This window comes from Limanda limanda, chromosome 14, assembly GCF_963576545.1.
Source record: "Limanda limanda chromosome 14, fLimLim1.1, whole genome shotgun sequence".
NCBI classification, from domain to species: Eukaryota; Metazoa; Chordata; class Actinopteri; order Pleuronectiformes; family Pleuronectidae; genus Limanda; species Limanda limanda.
In genome coordinates this window covers 1,851,502-1,878,953 of record NC_083649.1, presented here as the reverse complement: position 1 = coordinate 1,878,953, position 27,452 = coordinate 1,851,502, and the positions used below count along the sequence as shown (strand labels likewise).

The 27,452-nt window shown below is 44.4% G+C and overlaps 1 protein-coding gene across 1 annotated transcript in view; it reads left to right on the top strand.

The window, feature by feature from the left end:
• grk6 (G protein-coupled receptor kinase 6) overlaps positions 1 to 17,889 on the top strand; it is a 34,011-nt gene extending 16,122 nt beyond the window's left edge. Inside the window, exons 4-16 of the mRNA XM_061085636.1 lie at positions 2,362 to 2,439; positions 3,280 to 3,380; positions 6,813 to 6,905; positions 9,845 to 9,908; positions 10,756 to 10,896; positions 12,707 to 12,897; positions 12,978 to 13,015; positions 13,703 to 13,792; positions 13,884 to 14,092; positions 14,198 to 14,335; positions 14,834 to 14,971; positions 15,696 to 15,830; positions 16,468 to 17,889. Of these exons, the coding sequence (XP_060941619.1) occupies positions 2,362 to 2,439; positions 3,280 to 3,380; positions 6,813 to 6,905; positions 9,845 to 9,908; positions 10,756 to 10,896; positions 12,707 to 12,897; positions 12,978 to 13,015; positions 13,703 to 13,792; positions 13,884 to 14,092; positions 14,198 to 14,335; positions 14,834 to 14,971; positions 15,696 to 15,830; positions 16,468 to 16,518 (1,467 nt within the window). The 3' untranslated portion in view covers positions 16,519 to 17,889. The remainder of the gene's footprint in view (positions 1 to 2,361; positions 2,440 to 3,279; positions 3,381 to 6,812; positions 6,906 to 9,844; positions 9,909 to 10,755; positions 10,897 to 12,706; positions 12,898 to 12,977; positions 13,016 to 13,702; positions 13,793 to 13,883; positions 14,093 to 14,197; positions 14,336 to 14,833; positions 14,972 to 15,695; positions 15,831 to 16,467) is intronic.
• Positions 17,890 to 27,452: the final 9,563 nt, after the last annotated feature.

Genomic DNA, 27,452 nt, shown 5'->3' with positions numbered 1-27,452 from the left:
GGTTAAGGTTAGAGTTAGTGGTTAGTGTAAGTAGTTAGTTCTAATGGTTAAGGTTAGAGTTCGTGGTTAGTGTTAATGGTTAAGGTTAGAGTTAGTGGTTAGTGTTAATGGTTAGTGTTAGTGGTTAGTGTTAATGGTTAAGGTTAGAGTTAGTGGTTAGTGTTAATGGTTAGTGTTAGTGGTTAGTGTTAATGGTTAGTGTTAGTGGTTAAGGTTAGAGTTAGTGGTTAGTGTTAATGGTTAGTGTTAATGGTTAGTGTTAATGGTTAAGGTTAGAGTTAGTGGTTAGTGTTAATGGTTAGTGTTAATGGTTAGTGTTAATGGTTAGTGTTAGTGGTTAGTGTTAAAGGTTAAGGTTAGAGTTAGTGGTTAGTGTTAATGGTTAGAGTTAGTGGTTAGTGTTAATGGTTAAGGTTAGAGTTAGTGGTTAGTGTAAGTAGTTAGTTCTAATGGTTAAGGTTAGAGTTAGTGGTTAGTGTTAATGGTTAAGGTTAGAGTTAGTGGTTAGTGTTAATGGTTAAGGTTAGAGTTAGTGGTTAGTGTCGGTAGGTGTTCAGTCATTTCTTTGGGATGGTTCGTGTTCATGTCAGGAGGAGCTGAGGAATTCCTCATGTCAACAAGTGTCCTCACAAGTTGATAATGAATCACATCCAGAGAAACTCTAGTTTAAAGTTTCTTCTTCCTGTTTTCCACAGTTTCAGTGTTTGTGTCTGAAATCATTCACTGATTCTCTCCTCACGTTCTATGTGAAGAGTTATAAAGTCACTGATTGAACTTTAGCTTCAGTTCGAGCTCCCACAAACTTTGTTGATTTGACGTCCCAGGTGGACGTCAGGGTTTTCTTTAAATTTCAGCAGAATTGAATGAATCGTGGATCACTGAAGGCACGCTGGCTGCAGGCGTCCTGACGTGAGCTGCAACAGACTCTGATATTTTTAGGCTCGTCAGCTTTTAGACACCATTAGTGTTTCCTCAGGACCACATTTACATCACAGATATCGTTAGTGTTGCCTCCACTGACTCTCATTCAGTGTGATCACGCTCTGCAGCCTCAGGTCACCGTCCTGTTGTCGTCTCTGTGTCTCTGGACTGTGAAACCTGTAAGTACCTGGAGACAAAACCACTGCAAACTCTACATCGACCCTGGATTCAAACCCAGAAGCTGGAGGTGACGGTGCTGAGGAACACTGTCAGAGTTCCCTCCTGCTCGGATGAAGGTGGAGATGTTGTGTCACCTCATGTTTGTGAGTGGGTGTGACGGGTGGAGCTGCAGAGGTCGATGAAGACCACGTCCACCTCTGACCTGCGATGGCGGCTCCGCTCTGACTGAGCGGCTCCGACCAGCGAGCTTCCTTTCAGCTCTCGCTCGCCCGGCGGATACGAGTCACACACACACACACACAGCAATTATCTTCTCTCTTACTCCCGCAACCACTTCCCGTCTCCTCCCTGAGAGCTCTGAGAGACGAGGAGATGGAGACGCACAATGAGATTTGAACCGTCTCCGCTGTCACTTAGCATTAGTTTACAGCCTGGTCCTGCCCGAGCGCAGAGGAAGCACTTTGGAGTTTTCCAGTCAGGCTCAGGCTGCTGGACGTGAGGAGGAGCAGAAAACACACGACTTCAAATCGAATCTGAGCCTGAAGTCGGGAGACAAAGAGCTGAAGTAATAACTCTTGTTTATTGACTCTGAGAGCAGTCATTGTTTCATCAGGAGGATCCAGTTGAACAATCATCATTGTGCCAAATGCAAAGTGGTTTAAATAAACAATACAAGTTAAAAATAAACAGAAGACGAGTATGAAGTTTCTGCTTTAACTCAATAGAATTAAACTTTATTTACTGGATTAAAACGTTGTAAAGTCACAAAGCTCACGTCACAATGCGTCACGTGGTCAGAAGGTGGAGCTCCGGACCCGCCTGTCACATGGTTCCTGGTCTTTCTGTCCCGACCCACAGGACCGAAGACACAGTTCACCTCCACTGAGACACCTGCAGGGACGTGGAATCACACATGATCAAGGCAGCGTGAGAAATCAGTTTGAGAAGAAAAATGATGTTTTGCATCTTAGAGGATTTACAGTTGGGGGAGTTGGATCATGTCAACATCAAAGTTTGTTTGAGGAGCGTGTGTGAAACTATTTAGAATTTGAATACATTTACGTTAGATTTGATCAAACTTGATTGTATGAGAAGGTGTCGGCTCTTATTTCCATCATCTGACGCAGCTTCTCATCAGTGTCTCTGTTCGATTTTTGCATATTTGTGTCATTTGAACCTCCAGTAAAATGCATCAGGGAACTTCCTGCTGAATGATGAAGACTCTTCTCACTCACTGAGTCTTCACGTGTTTGTCTGCAGGCCGAGTACGAGGTGACGCCCGACGAGAAGAGGAAGGAGTGCGGTCAGGAGATCATGGAGAAATACCTCAACCCGAAGGTAGCTGCTGCTGAGAGACACAGACACTGAACACGTCCGAGTTGATCTGCATCATGTGACAGAAGGAGAAGACTCAGCTAATGGGATCTTCTGCTTTTCAAATATCCTACTGATGATTTCATCTGTTCAACAACCACTTATTTATAGTGGCTGAATTAAACCTTTGTATTTTCGATGGTTTTAAACCACACTGGGCAGCATGACTATAAAGAAAAGTTTATATTAAACACTCATTTCATTCATATGAACATCTGAGTCTCCACATTGTGACCAAAACATTATTCTATAAATATTCAGCTTGAATATTTCATCTTTTATTCCTCAGCAACATTAATGCCCATGTGAAATTCTTCCATTTGGGTTTCTGTATCCAAACTAACCCTTTTTTATCCTTATTGAATAAAAAGAAAGAATAAATTCCTATTACAGTCCAATAACTAAATTCTGTTTCTGCCCCAAAAAATAATGAACTTTGAAGGAAAAGCAGAGAATCAAAATTAAACCGTTAAAAACCCAAATCCAATTTGCTCAGTTTTATTTTCTGACAACAGATTCGATCAATCTAACGCATTAGAGCCGATTCGTTCTGCCAGAGTCAGAGAAAGAGAAGCTGTGGGTGGCTCATCACCACAGGGTCAGAGAACAGAAATCTAATCCACTCATCTGAAACTCCTGGAGGCTTCAAGAAGAATCCAGAGTCAAACTGTTTCCTCAGACTTTGTGTTCGTACGAGTCTGAACACGCAGACCCAGTTGATCTGGATCCACCTCAGAGACTCAACCAGCTGAGTCACATCCTGTTTACCTGAACGCTTCTCATCCCTTTGTGTTTGTGACGCAGTCGGACGAGCACGTGCCGGAGGTGGAGGACGCCATGATGGCTCAGTGCAGCGAGCGGCTGCAGCAGGACGCCTGCAAAGAGCTTTTCAAGGACTGTACCAAGTAAGGCCCTGACTCCTCCTCCTTCCGCCACCATGCACCTGTGCTGGTTCCAGGTTCATTCAACCAGAGAAGGTTTAAAGTACCAGTTGACTCTTCCTACAGTCTGAAGCTGCGTCGTTCTGTCACTGAATGCGTCAGTCAAACGTCTCTGATTTCATTAGCATTAGCTCCGGGCTAACACGGAGCTGCCAAAGTTAATAGTCAGGTCGTGGGCGGGAGAGTCTTTCTCTGGAAGGAAAATTAGTTCAGTCTTGTCAAGGTTCATTTTCAGGTGGTGAGCGGTCATCCACTGAGAGACGTCAGTCAGACAGAGATTCATGCTGCTACCTGTGTTTCTGAGGAAGAGAGAGGATTAGTTGGGTGTCATCAGCGTAGCTACGGTGGGAAAAACCAAGTGAGTGAATGACAGAGAGAGTTGGTGGACAGAGAGAAGAGGAGTGGACCCAGGACATAACCTTGAGGGACCCCAGGAGTGAAGGGAAAAGGTTCAGAAACAGATCCTCTCCAAGTTACACAGTAAGTTTGGTCATTGAGGTAGGAAGAGAGCAGGGAGAGAGAGAGGAGGGAGAGAGAGGAGGGAGATAGAGAGGAGGGAGAGAGGAGGGAGAGAGAGAGGAGGGAGAGAGAGAGGAGGGAGAGAGAGGAGGGAGATAGAGAGGAGGGAGAGAGAGAGGAGGGAGAGAGAGAGGAGGGAGAGAGAGAGGAGGGAGAGAGAGAGGAGGGAGAGAGAGAGGAGGGAGAGAGAGAGGAGGGAGAGAGCAGAGCCTGAGACACCCAGGTCCTGGAGGGATGAGATCAGGATCTGGTGGTTCACTGTGTCAAATGCAGCAGAGAGTTCTAGAAGGATAAGGACAGAGGACAGAAGAGAGAGGACAGAGGACAGAGGACAGAGGAGAGAGGAGAGAGGACAGAGGAGATAGGACAGAGAACAGAGGACAGAAGAGAGAGGACAGAGGACAGAGGACAGAGGAGAGAGGAGAGAGGACAGAGAACAGAGGAGAGGACAGAGGAGATAGGACAGAGGACAGAGGAGATAGGACAGAGGACAGAGGATAGAGGACAGAGGACAGAAGAGAGAGGAGAGAGGACAGAGGAGAGAGGACAGAGGAGAGGACAGAGGACAGAGGACAGAGGAGATAGGACAGAGAACAGAGGACAGAAGAGAGAGGACAGAGGAGAGAGGACAGAGGACAGAGGACAGAGAGGCAGCTCTAGTAGTGTGAAGCTGCTCAGAGACAAGGAGGACAGTCTCAGTTGAGTGAAGCCAGACTGGTGAAGGTTGAGAAGGTTGTTTGTTCTGGTGGAGATAAGAGTTGATTGAAGATCACTCGCTCAGAGCTGTGGACAGAGAGAGAAGAAGAGAGACAGGTCTGTGGTTGTTTACTTCAGACGGGTCGGGGGGGGGGGGGTTCTTCAGGAGAGAGTTGAGATGGGTGAGAACACAAGCGCTCAGATTTCCTTCGCTCCAGCTCCAGCTCTCCATCTGCTCTTCGTCTTTTTGGTCAAAACTCCCCAAACAATAGAAAGGAGTCAGGAGTCGAGCTTTAGCTTTAGATTCAGTGCAGGAACTTGGTTAAAGTTCATTACACCTGACATTCTTTTGGTTTGGGATGTTGCATAAAAAGAGCTGAAGCAGCAGCTCAGGGAATCTGTCCAACGAAATATCACAAGCGCACAGTTTGAGAACAAGCAGAACAAATATTTGCATGTCGTCCATCTTTCTTTACAGTGAGACACAGAACATTAGATTCCTGAGTGATATTCAGGAACCGACACGATGGAACATCAGATCCTGCACAGATCCTTTCTCTGCTCAGCCTGAAATAAAACCTGATGAAAGCAGATCTCTGTTTGCTCTCCTCCCAGATCTCCCTCTGTCTTCTCTCTGTGAGCTCACTGTTCCCCCGGACACTTAAAAATAAAAAGCTGCGATTCAGCTGCAGTCATGCTCTGAAGCAGCACATCAAACCAAAGTGCTGCAGGAAGCTGACCGCCTGAGCGCTGACCTGAATGTCGGCTCTGTCTCGGCACGCAGGATCTGGAGAGGACTCAGATCTTTCATGTCACAAGGTTCGAGTCCAAGTGAAGTCACGAGTCACAGGGTTAGGGTTAGAGCTAGAGCTAGAGTCGGCGAATAAGCAGTTCTTCATTGTTTCTGTTTGGATGTAAATTGGCCAGTTTGGGACTCGGGTCCGATTGGAGTTGATGAGGTGGGACTTCAGACTGGGACGGGCCTGGAGGAGAGGGGGGGGGGCGTTTCATAATCAGAGGATGAGTCACAAGAACCAATAAACAAGTGTTTCACCTGATTTCAGATTGATCCACATTTCAAAACTGGTCCCGCTGTAGTTTGGATGAGCAGAAACAGAGACGTTATAAAAACAGTGACAAAGACCCTCAGCCTCTTGCTGATTGGTCAGGCGCCTGTCACATGACCACCATCAGCCTCAGCTGCTAGAGGAGAACACAACCACACGTGTTGCTGTCGTGTTTGATAACAAATTAAACTTTGTATTTTAAAATCACTTTACGTGACCTTTGTTTTCAGGCGAGTTCGTGGGAATCAGGATTTAAACTGAACACGTTGTGGAAGGGAAGTGACCTCACAGGTGGAGATCAACAAGTGGGCGTGCACCGCTCTGTGTTCTGATTGGTGCACTAGCCAGCCCGCCCCCCCCCCACCCCTTCTGATCCATCCTCACACCCTGTCGATAATATGCGTAACAGAACGATAAAGGCTGTTTTGTTTTGGTACCCGTGTTGAGATGTGATGTGGTCGTTATCAGATGGTCCCCCCATCCCCCCCACCCCCCCCGGGCCATGGGTGTTTCCCTGCTTCTCGAGCCACAGTGAGTGCTCTCTTTGAGGCACGAGCAGGCAGCTGTGCCCCCCCCCCCGCTCACATCTGGAGCAGAAAATAACACAGATATTTAATGCATGAACTGTGACACTGGAGGCAAGTTCCTTTATATATACAGCACCCTCCAGACAAAAGACTCTATTCACAGGGTTTTACAGAGAATCAGGATAATTAGACACTCAAAAATAGAACATCATAATAATAAGACACATGAGAAAATATAAATAAAATGAAGCTAAAGATTAAAAAGAGGTTTTTAACTCCTTCTTGGTCTCTCTCCACATCTCCACTGCTCTGGAGCGTCTGGACATCATCTCAATGTTTAATGTAATTTCTGTTTATCCAGAGTTGCACTTGTTGTTGCTTTAAACGTGCGATACACAACTTTGGCTTCGGCAGTAACACACGTTGTGAAGCAGCGTGGGATCATGGGATTTAGTTTCTCGTTTCTCCAGAATCCTCTTCAACTGTTTTTCCTTAGTCACATGTTTGAAGGTAAAGAGGTAAAGAGGATGTGACGCAGCTAAAAAGACAGTTTTTGAGCAGCTTCTCTTTTCCGTCATCGTTTGCAGGTTGATCCACGACTTCCTGAGCGTGGCGCCCTTCGCTGACTACCTGGACAGCATGTGCTACAACAGGTTCCTGCAGTGGAAGTGGCTGGAGAGGTAACGTCCCTTTGGTTTCTCTGCTGATGTTTCTCTCAGTTCCCGGCACATTGTGTAAGGACACACACATGAGTCTGAATCTGCTTCACAGCACCAGTAACAACACGCTCAGCAGGTTGCTTCATTCCTGCCTGTTGTCCTCAGGTGAGAGTGATGTCACCGTTTCAGCTGCCAGGCTTTTGTTTGGAAACTTTAGTTAAGACGTTCGGTCTATTTCCATTTTTCTTTTATCCACAGTGACGAGCTCAGGCCCAAATGTTCCCTCTTCAGTTATGAACCGTTTGATTTATTTTGTTCCAGAGGGACGCTGGGTTGTAGTGTTTCTCCTCATTGGGGAAAACTAAACAATAACCATGTGTAACACAAACTTTGACTTTTGCTGAGTCAGCGCCTCTGGGGCTCGGACCTAACAACCTCCTGAGCTGCTGGAACAAGCACTGAACTCTGAGAAGTCTTTGAAAAGCAGATTGATGAGAAGTCACTGCTGCACCCAGGAAAGCAAGTTCCCACAAGTTCCCTGAGAAATGAGCCTCAGAATCTGATGGAAGTTCCAAGCTGCTAAATTCCTGGTATTCAGCCCGACTCCCTCTGACGTGTTTGACTTCTGAGGAATAAAGAAGAAGCTCCAGTCTCAGTTTCATCAGGTGTGTTTCCCAGACTCCACTGTGAAGACCCTCAGGGATGAAGTTAACACACTCCGGGTCCCGGTGGAGAGGAGCGAGCGTTTAGGTTCGACCCAACGCTCTTTACAGATCAGCTGAGACCACAAGCTGGAGTGGCCCCCCCGCTCAGTGACGTGAATACAGAAGATGGCGTCTGAAAAGAAAATATAAAATGAAAGAGATGAGAGTTTGTTTTCTTTCAGTCCAACGATCGTTGGACTGAAAGAAAACACACTCTCATCTCTTTCATTTTATATTTTCTTGGTGATGCACCTGAAGCTGTTTCACTAAAGAGCTTCAGGTGCATCACCACCTCCTCTGGACTGAAAACCAAACCTAAAGCCAGATCCTCTTTTCATATTAAACTGCATCTGGAACATAGAACATGACGCCACTTCCACAAAGGACTCGAGTCCTGATCCGAGTCCAGCTGCTGTCCCACAGGTTCTCGATGATTGTCGGGTTTGTGTGAGTTATACCAGGTCGTTATGTTGAATACAATCATGAGTAAAACACTGATCTCACACAATGAGAACTCTCTCTCCTGCACAGAGCACCTTTCAAAACGGCCACAAAGTGCTTTTCAGTAAGAAGTCCATTAATGAAAGGTTGAAATCTTTGGGAGAAAGCGCTGAGATGAAGTGAGCTCATTGAAGAGAGAGTTTCCTGCAGCGATCGGGTTCCTCCGCAGTCAGCAGATCTCAGATGTGAGAAGCAGTTCTGTTCAGAGTTTTAAAAAGTGAACTGTAATGTCCTGATATGGAGTTGAAACCAGGATCAATGTGACGTCCTCGTTCCTCTCAGAACCGCAGGTGCTGGAGTCGCAGGAACAAAGAGCGAGTCTGCGGCAGATGAAAACTCGGATGACCTTTTCTATATCAGAGAATGAAAGCAGTGATCTAATCTCGGTGGAATACCTCAACGGGACAAAGCAGGATTGTGCATCTTCAGATCCGTAAAGGCCACGCTTAACAGAATCATCTCCAGATAAAGAACAGAGCAGATGAACCGCGTTGGATTTCAACTTCCAGCGTGAGGAGCGGGTGACTCGGGTCAGACGCACGTTCCTCAAACCTTCGCTGATTAATCTTCTTCAGGTGGATCACTGAGTCTTATGACTGTGAAATGTTTGCTCTGATGTTCCCTGTCCTCACAGAACTGTCTCAGGACATGAGGGTGAATTCATAACCTTCACTAAGGCCCAAACAGCCGGTGGATCAAATCAAGCTGCACCAAATTACATACAACCACAGATATCAGTTGTGTTTAGATCCATGAATCTCAGAGAACACTTTATATCTCACAATGTTAAAGAACGTGATTCTGCCCCTTCGGTCCGGATCAGTCACTGGAACCATGGTCACTGGTTCTTGCGTCATCCTGCTTCAAAACAATCGCACAGAGCAACAATCTCCTCGTCGCAGATATTGAGCAACACTTTGTTCCCCTGTGTCACGAGGTCAGAAATCTTTGTTTAGGAAAGATTAGAGCAGAACCAGGGTGTGAGCGCTGTGTCTCAGGTCTCAACTCGGTGACACACGAACCGGAGAGAACTCACGGTTCCACAACAAGCAGGTGAAGCAGCTCCACCGAGCTCATTAAGCAGGAAATGACTCCACCTGTTTTAATGAGTCTTTCCTCTCGGGTCTTTTTAATTTACAAGCTTGAACCTATAGATTGTCCAGAGGGAGGAGAAGCGTGAGCGAGCAGGAGGTCGTTAGCGGTTCAGTCTCTGGCCCATGTGGAGGATACAGATGTTTCTTTAAACCTCTGCTGGCTCTGTAGAAGAACTGGTTTCAATGAGAATACAGTGATTTTGTTGCCCCCTGGTGGCTGGTTCCAGAAATGTTTTCCTTGAGCAAGGTTTTAAACATGTTTTCCTGAAAGGTCCAGATGTTGCTCTTGGTCTCACGTCCTGTGGCCTCGTCCGCAGCCACGTTCAGATCTACAGCTGGAAACCACTGCTTCTGCAAAGGGACCCGGATCCTGATGGTCAGGGACATGTGACAGGAAACAGAGGATCTCTCTCTCCTGGTTGGTTGAAGGAGTCTGACCATCTCAGGCTCCTCAGGACGAGAAGAGGTTGAAGCGCTGCTCAGGGGACGGTGGAGTCTCATGAGCGCCTCCTGTTTATAGGTTTTAGAGGTTTATATACAACCTGAAACCAGTAGCTGACCTACATCTGTTTCCTGAACTCGTATCACGTTGGTAACTGGTTTGAAATGGACCTTTCGATGTGATGCAGTTTGATCAGACTTGTTTGTTTCTGTCCGACAGGCAGCCGGTGACGAAGAACACGTTCCGACAGTACCGGGTCCTGGGGAAAGGAGGTTTTGGAGAAGTGAGTACATCTGATCTGAAAAGTTCAGGAGCTAATGTCCCTTTTGTCTTTCTGCAGGATCGACTCCCAAACTACTGAGATTCCATTAAAAGGACCAGGGACACATATATAATATCTTTACAGCATTTAGGTTTCATTTCAGTTCTTTAGAAACAGATATGAACTCATATTTAACTGGAGTAATTGTGCTTTAACTTCTGATTTACATTGTTCTCTGTGTAGAGGATGAATGAAGAAAATTTGAATTATGAAGGAAGAACTGAGCAGATTTCTGTGCTCGACCACAACTCAAGAATTAATGTTTTAATTACAAGTATTAAGGATTCAGTGATTGAGTTATTATCCCAAAGGCCAAAGGTCAACTTCACTGTGACCTATTTTATTCTTCTCAAACTGGAAATCTTTATCACAAAGTTTATCAATTTATATCCATGCAGGATAAAAGTTGTCCTGCATCACCACAATTAAAATCTTGTAAAGTTATTCAAATACCAATTTAGTTTTGATGTAGGTCACTTCGACAGGAAGTAGCAGAAGCAAACTAAGTAAACCCATCTTTCCTCAGTCTTCTTCAAATTAAGACTCATTTAGATGTTTTAGAAGTTAAACTGAAACTCAGACTGAATCCGTCTCCTGGCTCCTGATGAAGGAGTTTATCAGTGGAGAATAAATCCAGTTACTGAAGGTTTGGATTCTGATCTCACGTGATGAACGATGAAACAGACGAGCAGTCGGGTCACGAGAAGATGTCTTATATGTAAACAGAAAGAAAAGAGAGTGCATGTCGTCCTTCAGAGTCCAAGTTCATTTTATTAACATGGATCCTAACCTTCCCCATGATTCCCAGGTGTGTGCGTGTCAGGTCCGAGCCACTGGGAAGATGTACGCCTGCAAGAAGCTGGAGAAGAAGAGGATCAAGAAGAGGAAAGGAGAATCCATGGCGCTCAACGAGAAGCAGATCCTGGAGAAAGTCAACAGCAGATTCGTTGTAAGACGTTTTTTCTACCGATATTTTCAACAACAGCTTTTAGATCGTTTGACGAGGTGACGTTTCTTCTCTGAGAGTCTGAAGCTTCACGTGTTCGTTCCATAGTTTCATCTGATCTGCTAGTTCTGGTTCCACATTGTAATTCAAGGACTAAAGAATTAAGTCTACCTGTACTTGACTCTGATTGGTTTGCAGACGCCATATGAAGTCAGTCGGGGGGGGAGTAGTCTTTCTGTTCTTTGTTCTTACAAATATAGAATTTCAAATTCGCAGTAAATGAAAATAACACATTGTTCCGTCTGTGGTTTGTTGGACTCTTCCTCCTCTTTGTCTCTGGACTCTTCCTCCTCTTTGTCTCTGGACTCGTCCTCCTGTTTGTCTCTGGACTCTTCCTCCTCTTTGTCTCTGGACTCTTCCTCCTCTTTGTCTCTGGACTCTTCCTCCTCTTTGTCTCTGGACTCTTCCTCCTCTTTGTCTCTGGACTCTTCCTCCTCTTTGTCTCTGGACTGTTCCTCCTCTTTGTCTCTGGACTCTTCCTCCTCTTTGTCTCTGGACTCTTCCTCCTCTTTGTCTCTGGACTCTTCCTCCTCTTTGTCTCTGGACTCTTCCTCCTCTTTGTCTCTGGACACTCTTCCTCCTCTTTGTCTCTGGACTGTTCCTCCTCTTTGTCTCTGGACTCTTCCTCCTCTTTGTCTCTGGACTCTTCCTCCTCTTTGTCTCTGGACTCTTCCTCCTCTTTGTCTCTGGACTCCTCCTCCTCTTTGTCTCTGGACTCGTCCTCCTCTTTGTCTCTGGACTCGTCCTCCTCTTTGTCTCTGGACTCTTCCTCCTTTTTGTCTCTGGACTCTTCCTCCTCTTTGTCTCTGGACTCGTCCTCCTCTTTGTCTCTGGACTCTTCCTCCTCTTTGTCTCTGGACTCTTCCTCCTCTTTGTCTCTGGACTCTTCCTCCTCTCTGTCTCTGGACTCTTCCTCCTCTTTGTCTCTGGACTCGTCCTCCTGTTTGTCTCTGGACTCTTCCTCCTCTTTGTCTCTGGACTCGTCCTCCTCTTTGTCTCTGGACTCTTCCTCCTCTCTGTCTCTGGACTCTTCCTCCTGTTTGTCTCTGGACTCGTCCTCCTGTTTGTCTCTGGACTCTTCCTCCTCTTTGTCTCTGGACTCTTCCTCCTGTTTGTCTCTGGACTCTTCCTCCTCTTTGTCTCTGGACTCTTCCTCCTGTTTGTCTCTGGACTCTTCCTCCTCTTTGTCTCTGGACTCTTCCTCCTCTTTGTCTCTGGACTCTTCCTCCTCTTTGTCTCTGGACTCTTCCTCCTCTTTGTCTCTGGACTCTTCCTCCTCTTTGTCTCTGGACTCTTCCTCCTCTTTGTCTCTGGACTCTTCCTCCTCTTTGTCTCTGGACTCTTCCTCCTGTTTGTCTCTGGACTCTTCCTCGTCTTTGTCTCTGGACTCGTCCTCCTCTTTGTCTCTGGACTCTTCCTCCTCTCTGTCTCTGGACTGTTCCTCCTCTTTGTCTTTGGACTCTTCCTCCTCTTTGTCTCTGGACTCTTCCTCCTCTCTGTCTCTGGACTGTTCCTCCTCTTTGTCTTTGGACTCTTCCTCCTCTTTGTCTCTGGACTCTTCCTCTTCATCCAGATTAAGACACGGACGACTTTTGACACATTCAGTTTCTTCTAGTTAACGAATGATTTAAAGTAATAATGTGAAGCTGAGAGAGACACAGATCCCCACCGGCCCCTGGTGACCCTTGTGACCCTTGTGACCCTTGTGACCCTTGTGACCCTTGTGACCCTTGTGACCCTCGTCCGTCCTCAGGTGAGTCTGGCCTACGCCTACGAGACCAAAGACGCCCTGTGCCTGGTGCTGACGCTGATGAACGGAGGAGACCTGAAGTTTCACATCTACCACATGGGCGACGCGGGTTTCGACGAGAGGAGAGCCGTCTTCTACTCGGCGGAGATCTGCTGCGGCCTGGAGGATCTGCAGCGAGAACGCATCGTCTACAGGTCAGAGGTCACACCTCAGGGACAGGAAGCTCCCTCCTCTCCGCTCTGCCTCTAACTGTCGCTCTCTCTCCGTGGCACAGGGACCTGAAACCAGAGAACATCCTGCTGGACGACCTCGGTGAGTAAGAGTCTTCAGCTTCGTTCTGTAAAACGCTTCGTGCATCAATCCGTCGTGTCTGTGATGAGCTCGAGCTTCTTTGCTCTCGGTCTAATACGATGAGATCTTCTAAAGAAACGTTTCACTTTCTCAAACCGATTAAAACCTTGTTCATGAGTCTGAACCTGAACTGGAGCTTTAAACCAGAATACAGTACATCAGTCTGTGTGGAATAATGTCCATTGTGAACCACTGGAGGGCGCTGTAACTCCAGCAGACCAGTTTAATTATCACAATCAGACTCTTATTTACAGGAAGAAGGAAGAAGTAGTAAGTTTCCTTTCGAGCTGGAGACCAAACCACACGAGGAGCGGGCGAATCTGCCTGTGAAGATTAAAGGAAACAAACTGTTCGATGAAGTTTTTATAAACTTTAAACGACTCATGTCTTCTCAGCTTCATCAGAGTCGTGAGCAGCAGGTTCCTCAGGACTCGGACTTTAATGGAGCTTCTGTTTCTTATTCTACTTTAAGTGAAGAGAAGCTTGATTCATTAAACTACAGAGAATCCAACTGATTCCTAATAATAATATGACTTTATTCCAATGCTCCGTCATACTACATAAATCAAGTGCAGTAATATAATCATTAGTATTATTATTAATGATGAATATTCCTTCCTCCCCCCCGATGGCTCTTTGTGTCTTCAGGCCACATCAGGATATCAGACCTGGGTTTGGCGGTTCACGTCCCAGAAGGTCAGACCATCAAGGGCCGGGTGGGAACAGTGGGCTACATGGGTGAGTGACGTCTGAGCCGAGCTCCTCCAGTTTGATCTGTTGATCCCAGTCGGGGGGGGGGAGTCACTCTCTTTCTCCTCCTCCTCCTCAGCTCCGGAGGTGGTGAAGAACGAGCGCTACACCTTCAGCCCGGACTGGTGGGCGCTGGGCTGCCTGCTGTACGAGATGATCGAGGGCCAGTCGCCCTTCCAGCAGCGCAAGAAGAAGATCAAGAGGGAGGAGGTGGAGCAGCTGGTGCGGGAGGCGGAGGAGACCTACTCCAGCAAGTTCTCTGACGACGCCCAGTCCCTCTGCAGGATGGTGGGTGGAGCCGGGTGACCTCGGGCTGGATGATCAAACTATTAGAATCAGGTGGTTGAAGGTCAAAGGTCACTGTGACCTCACAAACGTTCATTTGTTCTCCAGCTTCTCGCCAAAGATCCCGCGGAGAGGCTGGGCTGCAAAGGGGGCGGAGCCTCAGAGGTCAAAGCTCATCCCATCTTCCGCTCCATCAACTTTAAACGCCTGGAGGCCGGGATCATGCAGGTCCCGTTCACCCCCGACGTAAGTCTGAGGGACGCCATCCACGTCTCATCAGCCACCACACTTATGTGGCTATATATGATTATTATTCATATTAATAAATTATTTACTACTGTTGATTTTCATGTATTACATGTCGTCTGTTTACTGGTAAATGTGTTTATTAAGATCTTCTCTAGTCTGGATGAGGCTCAAAGCTCTAAGAACAGTTTGACCTTCACACATTTAAACACATTCATCTCTGTGCAGCACTTCTCTATCTGACATCACACACACACACACACACACACACACACACACACACACACACACACAGACACACACACAGAGACACACACACTTCAGTGTCTTGCTCAAGGGCATTTCTCCTTCTCTTGAGTCTGTTAAGCAATCGACAGTCTTCAGACCAAAGTTCAGAACTTTACAAAATAAAAGCTCGAAACTGAAACGTGTTTTTAAACAACCTGTGCTGACGACGTGGTGTGTGTGTGTGTGTGTGTGTGTGTGTGTGTGTTGCAGCCTCAGGCGATCTACTGTAAAGACGTCCTGGACATCGAGCAGTTCTCCACAGTTAAAGGAGTCGAGCTGGAAGCGAAAGACGAATCGTTCTACAGCAAAGTGTCGACGGGATGCGTCTCCATCCCCTGGCAGAACGAGGTCAGACACACACACACACACACACACTCACACACACACACATACACACACACTCACACACACACACACACACTGTTGTGATTTATCTGTTATTCCAGCTCGGTTCTTTTTATTCTAATTATTCCACCACGAACACGAAGGGTTAATTCTGTGTTCATAAATTTGATCTTAAATGAAATGTATTTTAACTTGAAACTGGAGGAACAAATAAATATAAATATGAATTTTATGGTTTTTCAATATGTTCGTTCATTTTTCAGATAATTGTCATAACGAAACCTGAATAAAATCAGATACTATTTTACTCCCTAATATTGATGTCAGCATCTGCTTCTAAAAATCCATATCACTCGGAGTCTGACTAATTATTTAATTAATGTAAATATTCGTAGTTAATATTTACAGATCGTTTTAATTTGTATTATATTTTACTCATATATATATTTTGATGAACAGGCGGAAGTTGTTTGAAATAGAAACTTTCCTGTGTATAAGGTTAAAAAATTATATTTAAAATGAATCTGTCTCTTATGTTGTTTGATCTTTGTTGTGATGAAGAAGTTGTTTGTTGTTGTGATGAAGAAGTTGTTTGTTGTTGTGATGAAGAAGTTGTTTGTTGTTGTGATGAAGAAGTTGTTTGTTGTTGTGATGAAGAAGTTGTTTGTTGTTGTGATGAAGAAGTTGTGTGTTTGTTGTGATTTAGAAGTTGTGTGTTTCTGTGCAGATGATTGAGACGGAGTGTTTCACTGAGCTGAACATTCTGTACCAGGACGGGACGGTCCCCCCCGACCTCGACTGGAGAGGTCAACCGTCCCCCCCCCCCAAACAGGGACTCATGCAGCGGCTGTTCGGCCGACAGGTCGGTTCCCCCCCACTCACATTAATAACCTCTTGTCCATCACTTCTGCACGAGACTCGGTTAAATACGTTAAAAGTAAAGATGGCGACGGCGTATTTGAGATTTATTCATTTCTGTACAACGGGAGGAAGTGGCGACGTGTCGGCCATCTTTATTTACACTGTGTGGTCCGAACTCTTTAAAGTTTCCTCCACTCAAGTGCGTTAACTATCTTTACTTCTACGAGATTCAGGCCTTGTCGACTTTACTGCAGATATGTTTTTATCAGATAGTTTCTGTAAACAAATCTCTTATCTTCGTCCAGATGAGAACACGCTCAAACAAACGCTCAAACAAACCAGCCGGGCCAGTAGGTGGCGATAAAGTCTTCACCAGCGATCAGTTAAATGCCAGAGACGAAAGCTGTGGTAGAAATATCTTCAAGTCAGACGTCTGTAAGTGTCCGTTATCAGACGCAGTGATGCTAAATGTAGCTGCTAACTCGTAAGTAGTCGTATAATCGCTAACCCCACGAAGAGAAACTGGTTTAAAGACACTGTTGTTGTTGTTGTTGTTGTTGTTGTTTACTGAACCGTCGTGAAGCAGCGCGGGATCATGGGAGTTTTTATGATCACTGACTCTCTGTCTCCCTCTGCAGGAATGCTGTGGTAACTGCAGCGACAGTGACGAGGAGCCCACCAGGCTGTGACACACACACACACACACACACACACACACAGGATCTTATTTGTTTACAACTTTTGCACATTTGTATTTTTAAGATAGTTTTATCTCTAAAAGTCAGAATGTATATTTTCATCATTATTTAAAACGTGACTCGTCGTCGCTCAGGAGTCGGAAACAAGACGGAAACCTTTTTTTGTTTTCCCGTAAATTTTTTTGTCCAGGGAAGTTTTTTTTTCTTCCTCCTCGTCCGTCCACACATTTCCACGTTATTGAACCGGGAGCCGCTCCACTGGGCCGAGGGCCGGCTGTACACGTGCCTTGCTCGTGGGCACCGGGGCAGAGGAGGACTGAGCATCGACCTCTTTACGCTTTCCCACTTTGTCCGTGAGGCTCATGAACTGTGACCACTCGACCCCCTGCTGTGACCTCCTCTCTCTCTTCTGTTTGATCCACTGGACGTTTGAGGAACAGGACGTCAACGCCTGCAGATGTTTTTTAATAATCACGTTGTTTTATTCCATCATGAATCGTGAGAACTGATCTCTTCAGGGACTCATCGGCTTCGAGTGAAAAACACCTGACGAGGATCGGAGGTTGTTTTATGTTCATCTTCCATTTTCAGCCCCATTTTCAATAATCATATTATTACTCAACTCAATTAACTGAATATTCCAACTATAATTATGACGCTGTGGTTGTTCTACGCCAGTTTCAGTCCACAATTCTTTTGACTCATAAGAGGAGACTGTGACCTTTGACCTGTGAAATCAAATCAGTTCTTCTGAGTCCAAGTGACATGTGATCAAAATGTGAATAAAGTCCCAAAACGCAGACTTGAAATATGTTCAAGAGGCAAAACACTTGTGAGGTCACACAACCTAAAATCTAATGAATCTGAGTCCAAGTGAACATTTGTGCCCAATTTGAAAAGATTCACTCGCTGTGTTTTTGAGAGAACGTTTGTGAGGACGCTGGGACCTTTGACCTTTGACCTTCGACCACCACTAATCATCTCATTCGTGAGCTCTTCAGATCTGTGATTTTCTTTCCTACAGAGAGAAATTGTCTGGAGATGAGAAACCAAATCAAAATCACTTCAGTTTCAGTTTGTTCAGATCAAACAGTCTCAGGGTTTATTCACTATTTAATTCACTGTTTCTCTGTTTTTGCTTTGCTCTTGAGCTGAATCGATTCATTGAGATAAAACCCAGTCGTTCCCGTCAGGACTCAGGTCACATGATCACCGAGCCGGCGACGGGACGAACTGAAGGTGTCGGTTGAAATCCTGCGTCTCACGAGGCCTCAGCTGGTTCTGCTGCAGTCGATTCTTCCTCAAACTATCTACGGCCTCTGATTCTAAGCTAATAAAATGAAATACCTCTGAATGTACAAACGGCTGAAGTGTTGTTTGTGTGAGCGTCGGAAACCAGACACTTATCATCCAGTTCCTATTTTATTATAAAAATAAATATCATAATTCAGGTCAAGTTCCCTGTAGAACATCTTTAAAACAACCACTGATGAGCTGCACAGGCTTAAAGCGGAATAAAAGAATATAAATATATAATAAAATACAAAGCAGGGGAAGGTTGAATATCATAAATAACTGAGAATTAAAATGTTGCATAGTAACAGAAACCAAGGTCTCAATATAAATAGAAAGTCTGTGAGAAGAAAAGGTTTCAAACGAGTAGTGATTTGAACCATTTGTGAATAAACATCACGAAAATGAACTAAACTCTGAAGATTCAGCAACAAACTCAACAGAGAATTTAAGCCTTTAAACTTTTTAAAGGTTATTTTCATCAAATTTACAAAGAAAAGTCTCAATTAAAATAAAAAGTAAGGAGCATGACACTATGCAAAAAAAATATGTAGCATCTATATTTATAACAACATTCTAAACATTTCTGTTTCTGTTAACGGAGCTTTCTTTAATCCTCAGCTTCTCGATAAGGAAACTGTCGTCGCTCTCTTCAGTTTGAATCAAAGTTTAATCTTTGAATTCCTCCTGAACCTTCATCGCATTCACAGGTTTCTTTTTAAATTCCTTCTCAGATGATTCGTTATGAAAGAACTTTTCAAGGTAACTGCTTAAACTGAAGCTCTTTTATAAACTGTGACCTTAACTGAATTCAGGTCTTTGAGAAACTTTTACTGCCGATAAAGAAGACGAGGAATAAATTCTGAAAGTTTTGTCCTTGGATTCTAAGATTCATTTTCCATTTCAAAATAAAGGTTTCATGATCCTCCTCTGAAAAACACATTTTGATAAAAGCTACTTTTTAATTCGTCAGAACTTATAATAATTAAACCAGTCCAGCAAAAAAAGCAATCAACAGAACTTAGAAGTTAGTTTAATGTTCTCTACCATCATAGTGACGATACTGGAGGAAAGACAGAAAAAAAATGCATAATTAATTGTTTTACTTTTCCTTTAAAACAACTTTATTTACTCACCTCAGCCTGATTGTAAACCTGCTCGACCCAAGTCAATAAAGTTACGATGTTTTGAACGAGTGTGGTATTCAAATTTATTTAAATTAATTCTGTTTCGTGTCAGATTCATTTAAAATGTATGTTTTGTAAAGTGAGGAGAGGTGATACTGACTCCTGATTGGTCGAGTGTGTGGATCAGTGACCTCAGCATGTGACGTCTTCACCACAAGATGGCAGCGTTGGTATCTGAGATGTTGTAGCTTCATTTCGGGAGGAAACGTGTTGTCGTCTTTATTTAAACAAACTGATCCGATCTTTAAGTCTGCACATAATCATCTCCTCTAAACCCTTGAAGCCAGAGAAGTGATTTCATGACAACTCTTCGGTCTGAACCTGAACACCAGGTGTGAAATGTTCCTCAGCTTCATCATCGGCCTCACGACTCAAACACGATGTTCTCACTGATCTCAGCAATCAGACGGGAACATCTCGTCCTCGGGAGATAATGACGATGATTCGAGCTTCAGCGACGAGTCTCTTTATTTCTCCGTCTAATCAGGACCAGTCTCACACCAGGTGAGAGACGAGCTGTGATTGGCTGATGGAGACGATGAGACTCTGAGTGGATCATCAGCGACATTTCTCTTCTTTCTGAAGAACTCCAGGAACATCTTTTCTTTTTAATCTCTTCTTTTGTTCTTCTCTCCTCCGTCATCACATTCCTGCCTCTCTACCTCCTGCGCTCTCTGTCTCTGTCTCCCCTCTCTCTCTCTCTCTCTCTCTCTCTCTCTCTCTCTCTCTCTCTCTCTCTCTCTCTCTCTCTCTTGTTGTCAGGGCAACAGCCCACGGTGAAAATCTGGGGCCAAAGTAATTAAAAGTTCTTTGAACAGATTAAAACAAATCTGATACAAGATAATTTCAGCTCCTCTGACCCGGTGCTTTCAGGTAAACAATGTGAAACTGAAAACATTCTATTATAGATGAAAAGGTTATCTGTGTCGTCATGGCAATTATCAAATCTACCACACCAACCTTTTCTAAACGGGATGTGAGCCGAGGACCAACTGGATCCAGATAAACAGGCGGATCAAGGTTTAGCCTTTAGCATTGAGCGTTAGAGCGTTAGCAGTGACTGAGTTAGAGCGTTAGCAGTGACTGAGTCAGAGCGTTAGCAGGGACTGAGTTAGAGCGTTAGCAGTGACTGAGTTAGAGCGTTAGCTGTGACTGAGTTAGAGCGTTAGCTGTGACTGAGTTGCATCGTTAGCTGTGACTGAGTTAGAGCGTTAGCTGTGACTGAGTTAGAGCGTTAGCAGTGACTGAGTTAGAGCGTTAGCTGTGACTGAGTTAGAGCGTTAGCTTCTCTTGTTGCACTGTGGTTCATGTGGAACATTTCCTGCAGCTGTAAACTTTGTCTGAAGATGAACAACAACCAGGGTTTGAACGAGTGAAACTTCTTTAAAGAGCAACTGGAAACCTGAACAGGACATTTACACTTTGTCGAGGGTTCAACTCCCAGCCAGTTACTTTAGGTCTCTTCATTATATAGAAGTAAATGATGATACAAATTATTCATAATTAAAATGTGCTCATGTTTTGTCTGAACTGAAGAGCGACAGGATGTCAAAGAGTTATTAGTTATAAACTAAAGTAAAGTTTGTGCTGAATTCTTTGTTCCTTCAGTTTTCCTCAGCTGCTGTTGCTACGGCGATGAAGATGACTTTATCACACTGCGGTTTAAAATAAAGCTCAGAGACATGAACAATTAAGATGTTCGTCAGAGCAGAAACAAACTTGGTCCACGTGGGTCAACACCTTCCTCTGTCTGTTACCATGGCAACTCGAGCTCACGCAGGATCTGAGTGAACGTGATGGAAGTCGACACACGTCCTCGGTCTCTGCCGCTCGCTGTGATTTGTGTTGTTGTGCTCAGAGGACGAGTCGTCAGCTGATCTCATGATTACATCCACGTCCTCCACGACGCAGACAAAGACACTGAAGAGGCTCCGCAGCTTCTCAGTAATCAGGACGGGAGCTGAGACTCCAGCACCAGGCTCAATGAACTCTGGATTATTATTTATTTATGAATATTTTCACGTTCTCTCCTGCTGAGCCAGAACCTGGGGAAACGTTGTCTGATTCCCAGGATGCTCAGTTCGGTGCCAAAGCTCCTCCAGGGGTTTAATACTCATATTGTAAATATGTTATATTGAAATGACTCCGTGTAGTTTGTTCATGTCGACATGTTTATTTCCAGGGAGGCTGGTGGATGAAAGGAATCAGACGACAACACGATGTGAACACCCGCTGCCGTCGTGACTCAGGAGACGCTCGGCTGCAGGATCTGAATTTATTCAACTGTCGCATCTACGACGGGAGCAGAACTCGGGGGGAAACTCGGCTTCCTGCTCTGCATGAATCCAACACCTCAGGATAATGAGTTAGACGAGTTATATGAAACTAAAACAATAAAATGAAATGAGTTCCACATCTTTCATTTCAATCTTTGCAGCCGTTTAGCTTTGACCTGTTGTTTATTTGTGGCCTCTACGAGACACATGATGAGAAAATACATAACCACAAATGTTATACAAGAAAAGGTGGTTGTACGAGCACAAGCCCCGCCCCTCCTGCCTAGCGAACCAATGGGAAACATGCCGTGTTGTTGCACTGATGCAAACAAACTCACTCACGTGTAGAAGAAGTAAAATCATAGACTGTTAATAAGAATCGATGCAGACTCTGGGTCCAGAAAGTGAAGCCAATGCAAACGTCCCTGAAACCTGTCTTCTGTGTAGTGACCAGCAGGGGGCGACTCCACTGGTAGTTTCTATAGAAATCTAAGAGAAAGTGACTCTTCTTCTCACTTTATAAAGTCAGTAAACATTCAGGAGTTTATGTCTCAGTCTATATTTTCAAGTCTTCTTCAAACAGCTGATGTTCATTTAGTGAATTATGATCATTTAGAGTCAAATAGAAGTATATGTGGGCGTGTCCTTGAACTCTCAGTCAGGCCCCACCCCCTCCTCCAAATATGGTTACATCTGAGTTAGTTTAAATGTGAGAGGGGCAGGGTTTTAAAGTGAGAACTTCCAGCACACAGGCCTCTACTGTCTGTACTGTACACGTGCGTGTGTGTGTGTGTGTGTGTGTGTATGTGTGTGTGTGTGTGTGTCTGTATGTGTGTCACTACTTGATCAAACGTCATGTAGTCACACTTGTGTTACTCACACGACTCTGGTGTGTCACTTGATGTTGAATCAAACTCTCTCTCTTTCCTTGTGTCGATGACTTGGACCTGTGATGTCACTCTGAACCCACTCAGACCGCCGTCCTCTGTTCACTTCATTCTCTCTCTCTCTCTCTCATCCCACGCTCGGGTTCCACTCTCTCTCTCTCTCTCTCTCTCTCTCTCTCTCTCTCTCTCTCTCTCTCTCTCTCTCTCTCTCTGATCATTGTTCTTTCATTTTCTTCGGGCCCATTCATTCTTCGCTCTGTGACTCAGCTCCTTCAGATCCACGAGGTTCAGGCTTTGACGTCCAAGAGAAATAACTTGATGTTGGACCAAGTTGCTGTGAGGTTCATGGTCCTCAGAGGACGACCCCTCCAGTGTGTGGACAGAAGGTAAATAAAAGATGGACGACATGAAAAACTTTAATCCTGATGATGTTTTCTTAACACTTGACATCTATTGCACTTCTGTCCGTCCTGGGAGACGGATCCTCACATGTGTCTCTCTGAGGTTTCTACATATTTTTTGTCCTGACTCTTGTTGAGGGTTTAGGACAGAGGATGTCTCACCATGTTAAAGCCCTATGAGACGAATTGTGATTTGTGAATATGGGCTATACAAATAAAACTTGATTGATTGATTGATTGATTGATTGATTGATTGATTGATGACGGCTCCCAAAAGTGAAGACAAAGGATCTCTATCTCCCCCTGGTGTCCGTCTGCAGTAGAGGTCGTTCACCTCCTCCATGTTCGCAGACGGGACATGAACCTGATTGTTCCCACCATCACGACTGAAAACCAGGACACTGAATATAAATAAACCAGTGACACTTTCCCACACGTCTGTTCAGTCGTCTCTCCCCAGGTATCAGCACTAATGATCCGCCGGCAGCAGCCGCAGCAAAGCATCATGGGAGCTGAGAGACGTCCGGACAAAATCATGAGTCATTATTTTGACAGGCGGCGTTAACGCTTATATCCCCAGGGGATTATTAAAAAGGGACATTTCATCACTTTCAGAATCCCTGTGAGGAAACTGCTGCTAATTGACGTCCATCATAAATATTATAGAAATATAATGTTTGCACAGATGATTTGTTTTTAATACAGGTGATTATACGACGATTTATAACTAATCTCAGTTAATTAATTATGTTAATTTTCTCTTTTTAAAAACCACATCATTATCACTGATATCATTCACATATGTTTGTATAAACTTAATGAAGATGCTGTGGGAAAAAGATTTAAACTTTACAGAGAAGTCAGTTCAAGAAAGTAAAAGCATAATTCAGAAATGTAAGGAAGTGAAAAGACCTAAAAGACTACTGTTAACAAAATAAAAGAGGAAGCGGCTAAATATGAAAAACTTTTTACAGACACTTGAATATAACAGCTCCTCTCCTCATTCTTCTTTTAAATAAGAAAAATTAACTTTATCAATAGAAAAAATAAACTAAAAAAAAATGAACTAAAAACAGGTGTTATTTTGAAAAGGCCAATTTTAAATGAAAGCGTAGTCATAGCGATGAAGCTTCCGTTTGGGTCATGTTCCATCCGCTAACGTGGAGGAGGAGGAGGAGGTTCATGGTCTTTACCACAGGGAACACACACAAACAAACACACACACACACACACACACACACACACACACACACACACACACACACACACACACACACACACACACACACACACACACACTGGTTGATTTGTATTCTCATCAGAATATAAACTGATGGTCGAGAGAGGCAGGAACAGAATGAAGGAGAGAGAGAGAGAGAGAGAGAGAGAGAGAGAGAGAGAGAGAGAGAGAGAGAGGGAGAGAGAGAGAGAGGAGGAGGAGAGGGGGAGGAGTCAGACTGGAGGTGAACACACGGACTCTCTCTCTCTCCATCAGACCGACACACGACGCTCCTCTCTCGGCCGCAGACAGACACAGGGACCGGGCAGAGGACGCAGGACGCAGGACGCAGGACTCAGATTCAGGACTCAGATTCATCTGGCTCGGATCTGGTGCGTCATCTGAACAGAGATGGATGAAGAGAGGATGAATTACAGGTGAGTTTCCTCCATGAACGCGACGTTCACACATGAAACCCGAGTTCCACTGAGACGTGATGTGTGTTTGTCTGAGAGAAGAACACCTGACGGGCAGAATCATGTTAAATCATATTTATATATTTATTTATTAATGTTTTCACTCAGTGCCTGAGTCTGATTGTTGCGTAATGGTGGAATCGATCCGCTCGTTTTGGAGGATTTGACTCAGACGTGGTTCAGATTATCTCAGAGGAAACAGACAGCTGTCAATCAGACCCTCAAACACAGGGGGGGGGGGCACCCAGGGGCCCCACACACCAGGGGGGGGGGGCACCCAGGGGCCCCAAAGGGTCAGGGTCACGACGAAACCATGAGGTCATTGTATTTCCAAACCTGCAGGTTCATAAGATGCTGTTCAAATACTTGAACACCTTACATCATTATAATTGGTAGTATTAGTAATTATTAGTATTAATAATTCGTAGTATTAGTAATAATAATTGTTATTAGTATTATCATTATTATTGTTATGATTCTTCTTCTCATTGGAAAGTTGTGATGTTTGAAGGGTTGAAATCAGTTTCATTTATCACAATTTGTTGGCAATCGAAATCCAAAATCTCGGAGTCTAATAAAAAACTGCTGCAGCATTCACACTTATTATTATTATTATTATTATTTACTCATGTTTTTGTATTTTATTGAGTGTTTATCAGTTCATTTTACATTCAATTGATAAACAAATAATAGAAAGATACATGAATCCATCAGGACAGTGCCTTGCTCGAGGACACTTCAACACACTGACCCTGGAGTTAGCCGCGTTAGCTTAGCTCAAACAAAGACTGAGACCCGACCCAACCTGGTGACTCAGAGGTTAAAGTGCTGACTCGCTGTTTACATCCATGATGCAGAACGCAAAGGCTCATGGGAAAATACTCTGTTCTGTAAAAACCAGTCTGACATGTGACCAGTGGATTCAGAGATCATGAGGCTTCTACCTGTGAGACAGGTTGAGAGGAGGTGAAGGATGTGAAGGAGGTGAAGGAGGTGAAGGATGTGAAGGAGGTGAAGGAGGTGAAGGAGGTGGAGGAGGTGAAGGATGTGAAGGATGTGAAGGAGGTGGAGGAGGTGAAGGATGTGAAGGAGGTGAAGGAGGTGAAGGAGGTGGAGGAGGTGAAGGAGGTGAAGGAGGTGAAGGAGGTGAAGGAGGTGAAGGAGGTGGAGGAGGTGAAGGAGGTGGAGGAGGTGGAGGAGCCTGGTGTCTTGAAGGACATTTCTATTTTCACTCAATATTTGAAGATTCAGCAACAGATCTTTAGGTTTTAATGCTTTTATGACAAATTCTAGATCCTGAATTTGAATCTAGTTGAATTAATTAGTTGATCATTAGAAAACGTTATCAACCATTTCAGTTATGTTTTAATAAAAAAGCTGCACAAATGTTCGTTCCTGTTTCTTTTTTAGTTTTCAAATGTAAATAACAAAAAAACAAGATGGAGAAACCTTTTTTAATATCTACTGCTAACATGGTGGAGGTGGTTTATGACCTTTACTGCAGCCAGCCACCAGGGGGTGTTTGTAGTATTTCTATTCATAGTTAGTTATAGATCGGTTTGGATTGACATGTTACGAGTTGTTGGATAATAACCTTTAATTCTTCCGTCATGTGACGTCCTCTGTCATTCTTCTTGTCTTCTGCTTCTCTTGTTGCTCTGATGTTCTCTCCTGTAAATCCGTTCATCTCCATGTGAAGAACAGATATTAATAGAGTGAGATGAACGTGTGGAGGCTGAGTGTGTTTCCTGAACGCTCCTCGGTCACGAGTGGATCGGTTCCATATCAGTTCTCACAGATTGAGATATCTGCGGCTGTTCCACCTGGTTGCCGGCCCCCCCGCTGCTGAATCACCGCCGCTGAACAAATTCAAATTACAGCGGACACAGGGGTGTGATTCCCAGAGGTGAGGAGGTGGAGGAGGTGGTGGAGGAGGAGGAGGAGGTGGAGGAGGTGGAGGAGGAGGAGGTGGAGGAGGAGGTGGAGGAGGAACAGACGATGACACAAACACCGCGGCTCCACTCGGGCTATAAATGAAACTGTAATTCAGAGAAAATAGAAAAAAAAAACTCAGACGTCAGAGATTTATTTGAGGAATTAAAGAGGAAAACCGGAGATGGAAAAAAATCCTCTTCCTCCAGAAATGAAGCCAAAATATCTCGGTTATGAACGCAGCATCATTTATAGTGAGAGTCTGTGCAGCGGTGAACAACATCATTCTTATCAAACACTCAAAAACACCACAAAACATTCTGATCGTTGATTTCAGCCCAAATATTTCACCCGGATCCCAGAATCCCAGCTCAGCTCCCAGTGAAGCTCAGATTCCCTGAGACTCTGGTTCATGAGATGTTCCTCACGGATCTTTGGAAGAACAGATCCAGTTCCAGGTTCTGGTTCCAGGCTGTGAACCACGAGGTGGATCTTGAGAGACGATGGTTTTGTAAACTCGTCAGCTGTTGATGAAGAGCTGCGGAAATCTCTGAAGAAATTAGCAAACCACCGACAGCTGCTGTTTGTGTGAACGAATCTGCTGCTGCAGCGGAAAATGATTCTGAGCCAATCAGAGGCCAGAGATCAGTCATCTGCTCATCAGGAGGAGAAACTGATGAGCCAAATTATATAAAGAAAAGAAGAAGATGATTTTTCATCTACCTTTAATTTCTACTTCCTCTTTCTTGATGAGAGAAATCAGACGTGTTTTTATGAGTGTGTGTTTGAATTTAAAAGGATGTGTGTGATTGTGTGTTTGAATTTAAAGGGCTTGTGTGTGTTTGTGTGTTTGAATTTAAAGGGCTTGTTTGTGTGTGTGTGTTTGAATTTAAAGGGCTTGTGTGTGTGTGTGTTTGAATTTAAAAGGACGTGTGTGTGTGTGTGTTTGAATTTAAAGTACGTGTCTGTGTGTGTGTGTTTGAATTTAAAGGGCTTGTGTGTGTTGTGTGTTTGAATTTAAAGGGACATGTGTGTGTGTGTTTGAATTTAAAAGGACGTGTGTGTGTTTGAATTTAAAGGACGTGTCTGTGTGTGTGTGTGTTTGAATTTAAAGGGCTTGTGTGTGTTTGTGTGTTTGAATTTAAAGGACGTGTGTGTGTTTGTGTGTTTAAATTTAAAGGGCTTGTGTGTGTTTGTGTGTTTGAATTTAAAAGGACGTGTGTGTGTGTTTGAATTTAAAGGACGTGTCTGTGT